We start from the raw sequence: 11,867 nt of genomic DNA, 5'->3' as shown, positions 1-11,867 counted from the left end.
TACTACTACTACTACTACTACTACTACCAAAAACCCGGGGATTATCTAGGTGTATAGCATCATGCTTACCATTCTCACCACTCTCTACCCAGACCCTGGAAGCTGGGACTACGCCACGCAACTGCATCGACAGCTGCAGCCCGGATCTTCATTTCATCGAGTTCAATTCCCAATTCCGGACCGTCCATCAGCCGAATTAAGCCGCCTTTGCCAGTCCAGACCTCGGCGTTTTTGACATACGTCCCGATCTACTGCGGACCCGTGATTATAAAGGATCCCCACGCTCATCTCTTAAATTACAAAATTGGCCAAAACGGCATCAACCTGTAAATTGGCCGCCAGCGCGATCGGCCCAAGGGGACACTGAGGGGCCAAGGCAACGTCGTAGGTCTCAGCCATGGTTGCCATGCGGCGCAGCTCCGAAATGCCGCCTACATGGCAGATATCCGGCTGGAGGATGCTTACTGATGCGGATTCCAGGAATGGTTTGATGTCCCAGCGACTGTGCAAGCGCTCTCCCAGGGCAATGGGGATTGGCACAAGCTTTGACAGGACTGCGATCGACTCGGGTTGCTTAGAGAGAAGTGGCTCTTCGATAAATAATGGCTCACACGGGCGAGCTTGTGGGCCAGCTGCAGAGCTATCGCTTTGTGCACGCGGTCATGGAAGTCCACCTCAGCATCCAGACCCGGCGACTTGACCGTCTTCAAGCGCTCTACCGAAGCGTCCAGTGCATGGGGAGAGTCCAATCAGCCCAGGTCCTCTGTAGCGTTCATTTTGACGGCCTTGAAACCTTGCGTAATCCGGGCGCGCCTGCAGAGATGGAATCGAAATCAGAGTAGCTCATACCTAGCACTAGAATTAGACCTTGGTTCTTACGCTTGTGCTTCCACATCCCCGGGTCGGCCACCCCCAATCAACGCGTATACTCGCAATTGATCGCGGACTTTGCCGCCAAAGAGTTCGTAGATAGGCAACCCCAGTCGTCGGGCTAGGAGAGGATGCACATTCAGTCTGAGCTTTGCGCAGGGCTGGGGAACAGGTGAAGGCTCCTCACCATTGAGATCCCAGAGAGCAATATCGATCCTGGCCAAGGCGCTCATCAGCACTGGTCCTCCGCGGTAAAATCCCATGCGATAGCCATTCTGCCAAATATGCTCGATTGCACTAGGCAAACCAAAAAAATCAGCAAGAGCCGATCGTCACGAATACAAAACCGACTCACTTGGCGTCTATGCCCTGGAAACGTGCCGTGAAGGCATCGAGGCAGCCCTCAACGGCTTCGGTATGACCTTCGAGAGAAGCCTCGCCCCAGCCATTGTTACCATCGGCATCCGTGACTTTGACGAACAGCCAGCGTGGTAGAACTCAAAATATTCAATTTGTGTGATGGGTGCCATGATTGCAAGGAAGGGACAAAGGGGTCAGACTCGGTATGCATCCTTCGTATTTGTTGCAGTTCCATGCCTGGATGGGAGCGAGAGGAGATGTCGGAAAACATCCATCGGAAAACGCATACTCGGAAAAAGGCATGGAAAACCAAAAGCACCCCCGCTTCTTATCCGAGATGGCTGGCTTCATTCAAGCACGGATGGCGTCTAACTCACTCTCGATATTGATAAGAGCGCGGGGCTAACAAGAAGGAGCCTAGGTGGCACGTCGTTCAGTGGGTTTGTCTCTGTGTATGTTGTCTGTGCCAACTTTTTGACTTCTTCTTCCCTTCTCAGCAGATCCTTACACATTCATTACCACCCGCAATATGGCTTCAGGCCACACCTTCAAGTTAAACTCTGGCTATGAGATCCCCGCTGTCGGGCTGGGGACCTGGGTAGGTCTCAACTTTTGCTCCCAGTGCCCACAAGACTCGATATTGACAGTCTGACCCCTCCAGCAATCGAACAAGAATGAAGTGCGCGAGGCCGTGATTGCAGCCCTGAAAGGTGGCTATCGCCACATCGATGCTGCCGCCATCTACGGCAATGAACAAGAGGTTGGAGACGGCATCAAAGCTTCAGGAGTCCCTCGGGAGAAGATTTTCGTGCGCAACCTCTCCCCTGCCAAGCTCGATCTGGAGCCCTGACTGACCGTAACGTGGCTGCAGCTTACCAGCAAGTTGTGGAATACCCAACATCAGCCCGAACATGTCGAAGCCGCCCTAAACCGATCGCTTGCCGACCTTCAAACAGATTATCTGGATCTTTATCTGGTACGATGGCACAATGGTCCCAAGGCTTCTTATTCGTGACTGATCAATGGTTCTAGATCCACTGGCCGGTCGCTTTCCGTCATTCCACAACCACCAACCAGCCGATCGTCGAGGAGACGGGGTTGATCGACGTGATTGACGTGCCAATCAAAGATACATGGGCGGCGTTGGAGGATTTGGTGGCCAAGGGGAAGGTTCGCTCCATTGGAGTGAGCAACTTTACCCGCGAGAAAATCGAGGAATTGCTCAAGACGTACTTGAAATGGAATCACGCGCTCGAAAACACGAATCGTCTGACTTATTATGCAGAGCCAAAATCCCTCCTGCTGTGAATCAGATCGAGGCACATCCCTATCTCCAACAACGGGACCTTCTGGAGTGGTCGAAGCAACAAGTGAGTGTGAATGTAACTGGATTGTGCCTGAGATGCTTCCTAACTTGGGGGTCGTCTAGGGCATCGTCGTAGCTGGATACTCTCCCCTCGGAAACAACATCTATAATATTCCTCGGTTTGTAATACGCAGTATCCGAGGGAGGAGCTATGATTACTGACATGCACCTAGGGCTGTCGATGACTCTCTAGTCATTGAAACCGCTAAAAGCCTGGGTAAGACTCCGGCACAGGTATTGATTAGCTGGGCGATTCAGCGCGGCAGCGTTGTGCTACCCAAGTCGGTGACCCCCGAGAGAATCCAGAGCAACTTTCAAGGTACGTGTCCGACAAATACACTATATGGTAGTTATTGACAATGCAATCCTGACAAATGCGCACTACCACCCAGATTTTGTGCTCCCCGCCGAGGCATTCAACGCGATTCAGAGTCTGGAAAAACATCAACGCATGAACTTCCCTGCTCGTCTCGGGGTGGATATCTTTGGCGAGGTTGGCGAAGAGAGCGCTCGGAAAAGTGCACTGGCATGGGCGGAAGAGCAGAAGCGGTTGAAGGCTCAAGCGTGATATGTGAAGTAGAATCTGAAAGCTATAGAATTGAATGTGACGAGGCTTCTGATTTCTATAACGATTTGCCCCCCGTGGATCCCACTTGGACCATGGTTATACCAAAGGAAAACCGGGTATCCCTACCCACTTAGTAATGTAGTCAAAACTAAGGTATCTAAGGGCGAAGTCTGAAGGACACTATCTACGGTTTAGTTGACTTCGATGTAGATTGTACGCTTAGTCGTGCTCGGCTATGGTACTTTTCTTATCGGATAAGAAGTAAACTCGTCGTATCCGACCAAGGGGCCCTTTTCCGATAAAGCCAAAAGAAAAGGTTGAGTGGGTAAATGTCTTCTTCGCCAGGCCATTCTTACCCCGCAAATGCCAGTCAAAATTACCCCAGATTCTTCTCCATTTAAGCTTGGTGGAATCCGAGTCTGCAATCAACCCTTCTTGTGGTACTGTGGAGAAACTCGGGGATTTCCACAGCTGTTCACCTTAATTGCAACCCGTGCCAAATCTTTTGATTGACACCATGGCCGATATGACCAAAGATATCACCTCATCCCATCTCGAATACAGTGATGATGGCAACACCACGAAGCGACAGGTTTTTGACCTGGCATTCAACATCCGCAACCTTCCCCGCGATGAACGAGAACAACTGGAGAAGAAGTTGGTCGGAAAAGTGGACATTCGACTGCTGATCATGATCGTGGTGATGTATATCCTGAACTACTTGGATCGCAACAATATTGCAGCTGCCAAGCTGGCTGGATTGGAGAAAGACCTGCATCTAGTAGGGGATCAGTATCAGGTAGGTACATTATTTAGGAACCGGCCTCCAGTCAACAGCTAACCTTCATCCAGCTCTCCGTCAGCATCCTATTTGTTGGGTATTTACTCATGCAAGGTATGCCTGGATACAGACCTTTGTACCATTTCTTGCACTAAGCCCTTTACTTGCCACCAGTGCCATCCAATATGGTGTTGAACAAGCTGGGAAAGCCGTCTCTTTATCTCCCAGGTTGTATGCTGGTATGGGGAGTGATATCCTGCGCCACCGCTGCCACGCACAGTTTCACTGGCCTGTTACTGTGCCGTTTCTTTCTGGGATTTGTGGAGGCGGCTTATTTCGTATGTGTGTGACCGGTGACAGCGACATGACTGCGACTATACTAATCAAGTAATAGCCCGGTTGCCTGTATCTTCTTTCCGCGTGGTACACCCGAAAAGAACTCGTCAAGCGAACTGCACTGTTATATTCAGGCTCGTTGCTGTCGGGTGCATTTTCGGGTCTAATCTCAGCCGGAATTACAAGTGGGCTGAATGGCGCACGAGGCATCGACGCATGGCGGTGGTTGTTTATTATTGAAGGCTCAATTACTGTAAGACCATAATTCATGCATTTAAATAAGGAACGCTAAATTTCCCATCAGGTATTCGCTGCGTTCGTCGCGTTTTTCATCATTCCAGATTTACCAAGAACAACTCCGTGGTTGACAGAGGAAGAAAAAGCTCTGGCTGCCTGGCGATTGGAAGCAGACATTGGCGAGGATGACTGGGTGGACCAGCAGCACCAATCCATGTTACATGGAGCCAAGTTGGCATTTTTGTAGGTCACAATGGGCGATTGGGCCCTCAAGTTCAATTGAATCACGTAACTGACCTGTCGGTTTAGTGACATCAAAGCCTGGCTGCTACTGGGAACCATCTATGGCTGCACTGCCTCAGGAGCGGTGACTACGTTCTTCCCCAGGTATGCATTCGAATTATTTGTCGACAAGGAATGGGATCTTAACCAGTTGCAGTGTGATGGCTGGCCTTGGAAAGAACAATATCCAGACGCTGCTGCTCACGACACCACCATATCTGATCGGAACCATCCTGGTTTTGATCAATGCATGGCATGCGGATTTGACAGGCGAGCGTTATCTACACATGGTCCTGCCTCCCATCCTTGCTATTGTTGCATTTATTCTAGCTATGGCGGGCACTTCTTTTGCCGCACGATACGTGTTCGTGTTTTCTTATGTCCCCAGTGATGGGCTGTCAACGCTAAGAACGAATAGGGCAATGTGTATCATGCTTCCAGGAATCTATTCCGGGTATGTTGTGGCACTGGGATATATCTCTAATAGTACGATTGATTACTTGATCCACATTCGAAAGCAACAAGGACTGACATAGAATAGTTCTCCCGCGTCCTGCGACCAAACGAGCGGCGGCCTTGGCCTTGATTAATTGCTTGAGTAATGTTTGTCAGATATATACACCTTATCTCTACCCGAGTAGGTTAGCATTCAAGCATGTGAGATGAAGGGTCATCTGACGATCTCTCTTGCAGACTCAGCTTCGCCAAGATATATCACTGCATTCAGTGTAAACATCGCGATGTCTTCCATGACTATCATCTTTGCCACAATCCTGCGGATTTACCTCGGACGACTGAACAAGGGGCTGGATCGAGAAGAGGGAACCGGGATGGGACCTTCGAGTGGCCAACGTCGGGAAAACGAAGAACAGGGGTTACCTGGTCAGGCTGTGAGCCAAGGGTTCAGATTCCTACTTTAGGGATTACAAATTGGAAAGCTAATTACGGGTGGTCTTCATGCAAACGTCTTATGCATCACATTGTCCGAGTTCGGTAAGAAATGTTATCGTAGGGAAAGGAGCACCAAGTGAGCGAAAATGAACACGTATGCATTCGTTCAGCATAGGCAAGTTCACTGTCATTTTTCTATCAACATAATAGCATTAAGTTCGGGTGCCTAAGAGCTTAGTTGGCTAGTGATAAGTATACAGGAACATACGGAGTAAAATACCACTGTTATGGAAAGCAACCATTATTCTGCAACAGATGAAGCAGTGAGGCAAGGGTTAGGACCGACGAGCATTTGATAAGTCTTCGGTGTCAATGGCAGTCGATGACCAACACTCTACAGACTAGTGTCGGCGCTATTGAATTGTCTTCCGGGGTCTATCAATGGAGAAGGTAATATTGCGATGCAAGTGGGCGTGGTTCGTTTTAAAGGAAGAATTAGGGGAGCTAGAGTAACAGGCCTCCGATACTGAGGCCATCAACTAGCTCGTGGATGGGTTTGAGATCCACCGGCAATTCGTCTATAGGCTCCGTGGAAAGCCCTTGTCAAATGATATCTACCGAGGATTTTCACCCGCAGAGCAGCATCGACGTCTACTCTGGCCACTATGCCATTTGCTTTTTGGCTAACTTGCATCCACGGTCATTCTTTCATTCAATCATCCTCATTTGATCATGAGGTTTGCTCATTGGCCAGTCTCAACTCTTCTTTTGGGATACTTTGAAGCATCGCATCCGTGGATATTGATTGGCCCGAACTCGAGATCTCAGAGGCAACCTCTGCATACCAATCTCGCAGTGGACTTGTTGCCGATTTCATCCTCAAAGTCCGATTCCTACGCCCCACGAAGGGTCTGCATCTAGATCACCCATGTTATACCATCCACACAAATCTTGCAGGGAGTCTAAAGAGAGAAGTAGATCTGAGTCAGAGCTCGAGCCCTCAGGGGTTGTCCCAGATACTTGTGAGCCATCTCCATGAACCAGACTAGGAAGCTCACTAGAGCTAGTACTCTCCCTAGATCGCACATTGGCGGTCGCAGGGGTGAGGCCAAGCACATGGCTTGCAATCGTCTGAATTTCACGAACATTCTTTGCAGTCCGCGGCCACAGTTCACCCAGCGTCTTTAAACATCCGATGATCATCCGCATTTGATCTCGGGCAATGGCCAGGTCAGTGCCCGCCAAGAGACAGTAACAGGCCGAGAGCAGCGACAGGGCGCCCTCACTTATCATGCAGGTAACAAACGGGGTATGGTGGAATCGTTGTACAGGTAGCGCCAACAACCGAACTTGGGCGTCGACGGAACGCAGAACCCGCACTGTGTGGACGTTGACTAGGTCCGGGGTGGGAGCATCTGGAGGTGGCTCCCGAGCGCAGCTAGATAGGTCCTCGACCGGATTGAACTTGAGATCGGAAAAGGGCCGATGTAGACCGATGGACGCACTTCAGGAGAATGGTGAGTATGGCTTGCGAGGGCGCTGGAAGACTTCAACTGGTAGAAGCTTACACATGAATGAGCAAGTGCGCTTGGAACATGAGCTCGTCAATCTCTCCGGTCTTGCTCATGAGTTGCTTACGGCTCTGAGGCAACAACAGTAACCATCCGTCGAGGATCGAGTCGGCAGTCTGAATAACACGGGTCGAGTCTTCCTTGACTGTATTTCGCGGAGCAGTGGAAATCGCCAGAGCGGCGCATCGGGCGGCACCGATGAGGTAGGTAAAGGAAGAAAAGACCGGATCGTCGAGAGCAAACTCGCGACAATCGAAATCATGCAGGGTCTTGGGGGGTGGGATCTCCTATCCCCGTGTGAGCTCGCAGAGTCTGTGGCAAATTACAGGAGATCTGAAGATCTGATTCTTACACCTGACTGATATTCATGCTCCTCACATGGTAGTCCCACCGTTGCCTCAATATTGAGGAAGGCAAACTTCATCGTGCCGAGAGTACCTGCGAAGAATAGATCTAAGACGTACAATGACCACCAGGTTCGCCTCCAAGATTCTTGCAGGATTGGGTCGTTGGCCCCATGAGTCAGAGCAAATTGTGGCTTGAACATGTGAAGATCGAGAGCAAGCTTTACTGCTAAGTTGTGCTGGGACAGGGCTTTTTCCTTTCGCTCATACCAGAATAGGACTGTGGAGTATAGGAGGCGGCATTGAACCAGGACCGGATCGAGCGAGGAGGCTTCCGCGAAGCAGGCCTCGGCTTGTTCTTCCAACGAATCTGACCATTCGCGCGCATGGTAGATATGTCCAACGCAGCTCATGATAGTGACCAGGGGCCGCCATCGGATTCTTTGGTCGGGATCTTGCAGAAGGGTCTGAAAGTAACCCTGGGGTAGCACACAAGGATGCAAGGGATGAAAATGACGGTAATAGGAGTCGAGAAGAATCTCCTGATCTGTATGATCGATATGTGTTGAGAAGGAAGCCGGGGTTGGGACTGCGGGCTTTGGGATGCTCGTCGGAATTTCATTGAGTAAGTTGGTCTCTGTTGCAGCAGCGGCCAAGCGCTTGCGCCGTTCGGCCAAAGCTGCACGACCCAGTCCCCCGCGACGCGATCGGGTATACTCGCAGGGCTGGGCGACTTCTATGCAGCGACTACAGGACGGTCGCTTGCCGTCGCATTTTAAATGTCGACTGCGACATGATAGACAGGCCAGTGATGAGCGGGTGACTTTGGGGTTCATGACGAGGGTAGATAGAGAAGAAAGTGGTGGTGATGGTGAGAATGATAGGAGATTGATTGATAATTGATAAGAAGAAGTGGGGAGGAAATTCAATGGATTGCCGGCGTATGACTCAGCTTACCAGAAAGAGTTTAGCGGCGGGAATCCGGGAATCCGTTCGGGTATTGGAGGAGATTGACTCTATACAAGGAACACCGCAGTGATGTCTATAAAATCGACCTAGAATGCATTCCACCACCAGCCCTTCGACCACCTCAGTCTTCACTCATCACTCTCCAGTTAGATCTACTTAATTTCTCTTCTGCACCACACATTTAAGTCTTTTCCAATATGCCAACAAAAATTGTTATTCTCGGGACAGGATTTGCCGGCCTCTGGAGCGCACTGGCCGCCCAACGCCTGATCAAAAACACGAACCAGACCAAGAATGTCAAAGTCCTGGTCATTTCTCCAAGTCCGACCTTGGTTCTTCGGCCTCGCCTATATGAGGCGGACGCTGAAAACATGACCCACCCACTTGCCCCCCTGTTCGAGGCCACCGGGATTGAGTTCTGTCAGGGTACCGCGAAGAAAATCGATCCTGAAGCGCGCATTGTCCACACCCGATCTGCCGATGGGTCTGATTTCGAAGTATCTTACAATCGCCTCATCTTGGCAGCGGGAAGCTCGGTCGTGCAACCCGAGCGTATCGCTGGACTCCGGGAACACGCCTTCGATGTGGACTCGTTAGAGTCAGCGGCGAAGCTAGACGCACATCTTGCCAATCTCCAATTTCTCCCACCCAGCACTGAGAGGAATACCGTGATAGTATGCGGTGCGGGCTTCACAGGTATTGAACTGGCCGCGGAATTGCCCAAACGCCTAGGCCACATTACCAGTCCACGCATCATTCTGGTTGACAAGGCCGAGGAGCTGGGCCCTGAGTTGGGGTCCGGACCGCGTCCGGTTATTACGCAAGCCTTGAGGAACCTCGGGGTTGAGACGAAATTGGGATCCGGCATTCAGTCAATCGATGCGGACGGAGTCACCCTCATGTCCGGCGAGCGCATCGAGGCCAAGACAGCCATCTGGACAGCCGGGGTCCAGGCGACCCCTCTCACTCACCAGCTACCTGGCGCCAGAGACACCCTTTCTCGTGTTCTTGTCGACCAAGATCTGCGTGCACCTTCCGCAAAGGATATTTTCGTGACGGGCGATGCTGCGTGCGCATTGGCTGACACTGATGGCCACCACGCCCTAATGTCCTGTCAGCATGCCCTGCTGCTGGGCCGTGTAGCAGGTCACAATGCCGCAGCCGATCTGTTGGGCGAGACCCCAGTCCCCTACTCGCAAGCGGCCTACATCTGTTGTCTAGACCTTGGGGGTTGGGGTGCGGTGATCTCCGAAGGTTGGGATCGAAAAGTGAGGATCTCAGGGGAACTGGCCAAGCGAGTCAAGTGCTACATCAACCAGAAGCTGATCTATCCCCCTCGGGATGCTGAGGAGGCATTGAATGCCGCCAGCCCAACTGGAATGGACTCAGAACAATTGCTGAAGCATGTTCTCCAAGCCGTCTAGAGCGGCCGCCATCGTTCTGTCGCTAAATGGTTTGGGGCCTATTGCTGAGTGGCTTACTTGAATGTTTGGATTCGATGCGGGATCATAATCAATGTAATCATAGAGAGGTAAAGGAAAATACATTAGTTCATGGTATCTGACAGTATTGTACAAAAAGACCAAATTCACACACCCCACAAATTAGTCTGACTCTTTCATCTGGCCAGCCTTAAGGGTAGAGATTAGGCCTGCCGTGATAGGATAGATTGCATTCCGTTGGCGAACAGCATTTTCGCATACAGGTAATGGAATTGTCTGAATATCTCCGGCCCGAAGATCACATCTTTCTGGGGATTACATTGAAAAGACTGGAGCTCAATTTGAACCTGGTCTTCCATGGCTGTGTCGGGCTTGAAGCTATCTCGTCTCCTTTTTTCTGCGATCCGAGTAATTTGGATTCGGTGGCAACCTGCGAATGAGGATTTATCCGAACCGAAGCCGTAGTCTACCCAGCTGGCACTTTGGCCAGTGTTGTCCATCTCAGATTCGGATGCAATATGCTGATCAAGAATCATGAAAGAGCCAACCAAGCAGGTGCCGACGGGGTGGAGATGATAGTCGGAGAGATCTGGATGCCTCCATATGGCATGGGTTGTGTAGGTATCTCTTGGAAAACCTGTCGGATAGGTCGGTAAGCCCCGCTGTCGCCATTAACAGCGATTGAGAGGATGGAGTAGTGATGAGACCGACCTGTAAATTCCACTGGTAAAATCCTACCCCCTCCGGCCGTCAGAAGTAGCCACTCGAATGCAAACACGAAGCCACCAAAAAAGCCACCGGTGAAAAGTGCTAGTACTTTTTCATCACTGATGCCTGCTATGGCCGAGCCGGGAATGGTCTGCGTAATGCAGTCGGTGCCTAGGACGTGCTGGCGTGGATTGACATACAAGGAGGAGGAAGACGTGAGAAACTCAGGGCGCACTGCGACCGTCGAGGCGGAGTGACGGAGGGAGTGAAAGAATGGAGAGCGAAAGATTCGACAAGCTGACATTGGAAGTATGTTTATTAGCAAGATGACCTAGATAAAGTTCAATAGAGCTTGAGACTGCTTACCAGTCTGTCTTATAGTTCGAGTCAGCGCATCCTTAGTTCTCGCCCGATTCTACCCGAACTTCCCTTCCGGCTTGTTTTCTGTATGACTCAGTCATTTGCTGAAATAGCCATAAGTATCAATTTTCGGTCAAGCGACGGGTTAGATAGGAAGTTTCAATACTGTCAGGCCAATAAGCCCAGCTTGACCGCTTATCTCTGCTTGATAAGTTTCTCAAGTACTTGTCTTCTCCATAGGTTCATCAAACCCCTGCATGTCACCCTCAGCAATGCAGGGTCTTAAACCCTGTCAAATGCTTGCTGTTACTAGATGCCCCTAGCTATTCCTCGATCATATAACTAATATCTAAACAATGAGGAGTGTATTGCATTCTCTGAGAGATCCACTTTTCGCCCCCTAGAGAGAGCTTTGTCGAACCCAGCACTGAGAGAGCGAATGATATATCTACCTCAGAATATCTAGCTCATGTCAAGAAATGGAAGCTCCTGCTAACGTCAATAGAACACTCTTTGCCGCCACTTTCCAAGCTGCGCGCCGCACTCACTTGAATCGACTTTTCTCGTTCTCATCTTTTACGGAGGCGGATTTCCCTACAAACTCGCAGAATGGTTGCAGTTTCATGTTGACGGGTGTTAAAGCAGGGATTCGATTCGAGCTGCGCAAGACTCTCTACGATACGGGGGCAACTGAAACTTTTGTATCTCAATCTCAATGATTCCTTGGTGATGAGGACTGCCGCAGAAGCCTTGCAGAGCAGGAAGACAGACTATACGTCCCC

General features: G+C 50.6%; 6 protein-coding genes across 6 annotated transcripts; 3 read left to right on the top strand and 3 right to left on the bottom strand.

The window, feature by feature from the left end:
• Positions 1-74: 74 nt before the first annotated feature.
• On the bottom strand, positions 75-1,533 carry BO97DRAFT_429786 (enolase C-terminal domain-like protein; the record flags this gene model as incomplete). The annotated part of the gene is made up of 7 exons (XM_025697389.1): positions 75-248; positions 301-564; positions 612-715; positions 794-813; positions 880-1,167; positions 1,226-1,340; positions 1,431-1,533. 7 exons carry the CDS (start codon positions 1,531-1,533, stop codon positions 75-77), a joined length of 1,068 nt encoding a protein of 355 aa, XP_025546112.1.
• Positions 1,534-1,759: 226 nt separating this feature from the next.
• Positions 1,760-3,164, top strand: BO97DRAFT_429785 (aldo/keto reductase; the record flags this gene model as incomplete). The annotated part of the gene is made up of 8 exons (XM_025697388.1): positions 1,760-1,828; positions 1,892-2,038; positions 2,102-2,206; positions 2,263-2,459; positions 2,516-2,600; positions 2,660-2,715; positions 2,770-2,915; positions 2,989-3,164. 8 exons carry the CDS (start codon positions 1,760-1,762, stop codon positions 3,162-3,164), a joined length of 981 nt encoding a protein of 326 aa, XP_025546111.1.
• A 517-nt stretch (positions 3,165-3,681) lies between these two features.
• Positions 3,682-5,720, top strand: BO97DRAFT_464897 (MFS general substrate transporter; the record flags this gene model as incomplete). The annotated part of the gene is made up of 10 exons (XM_025699521.1): positions 3,682-3,963; positions 4,017-4,059; positions 4,120-4,283; positions 4,340-4,534; positions 4,586-4,761; positions 4,828-4,905; positions 4,958-5,164; positions 5,219-5,286; positions 5,342-5,437; positions 5,494-5,720. 10 exons carry the CDS (start codon positions 3,682-3,684, stop codon positions 5,718-5,720), a joined length of 1,536 nt encoding a protein of 511 aa, XP_025546110.1.
• A 652-nt stretch (positions 5,721-6,372) lies between these two features.
• On the bottom strand, positions 6,373-8,471 carry BO97DRAFT_401042 (putative C6 transcription factor). Its single transcript, XM_025694321.1, has 3 exons — positions 7,615-8,471; positions 7,260-7,549; positions 6,373-7,195 (listed from the first exon to the last, which is right to left on the bottom strand). The coding sequence occupies exons 1-3, from the start codon at positions 8,440-8,442 to the stop codon at positions 6,571-6,573; spliced, it is 1,743 nt and encodes a 580-aa protein (XP_025546109.1). The 5' UTR covers positions 8,443-8,471; the 3' UTR covers positions 6,373-6,570.
• A 216-nt stretch (positions 8,472-8,687) lies between these two features.
• On the top strand, positions 8,688-10,141 carry BO97DRAFT_270250 (NAD(P)/FAD-dependent oxidoreductase). Its single transcript, XM_025690979.1, has one exon. It carries the CDS (start codon positions 8,773-8,775, stop codon positions 9,997-9,999), a length of 1,227 nt encoding a protein of 408 aa, XP_025546108.1. The 5' UTR covers positions 8,688-8,772; the 3' UTR covers positions 10,000-10,141.
• On the bottom strand, positions 10,102-11,063 carry BO97DRAFT_379458 (uncharacterized protein). Its single transcript, XM_025693165.1, has 2 exons — positions 10,729-11,063; positions 10,102-10,654 (listed from the first exon to the last, which is right to left on the bottom strand). The coding sequence occupies exons 1-2, from the start codon at positions 11,027-11,029 to the stop codon at positions 10,221-10,223; spliced, it is 735 nt and encodes a 244-aa protein (XP_025546107.1). The 5' UTR covers positions 11,030-11,063; the 3' UTR covers positions 10,102-10,220.
• Positions 11,064-11,867: the final 804 nt, after the last annotated feature.

This window comes from Aspergillus homomorphus, assembly GCF_003184865.1.
Source record: "Aspergillus homomorphus CBS 101889 unplaced genomic scaffold BO97scaffold_79, whole genome shotgun sequence".
NCBI lineage: Eukaryota > Fungi > Ascomycota > Eurotiomycetes > Eurotiales > Aspergillaceae > Aspergillus > Aspergillus homomorphus.
This window is presented reverse-complemented; position numbering and strand designations above follow the sequence as displayed.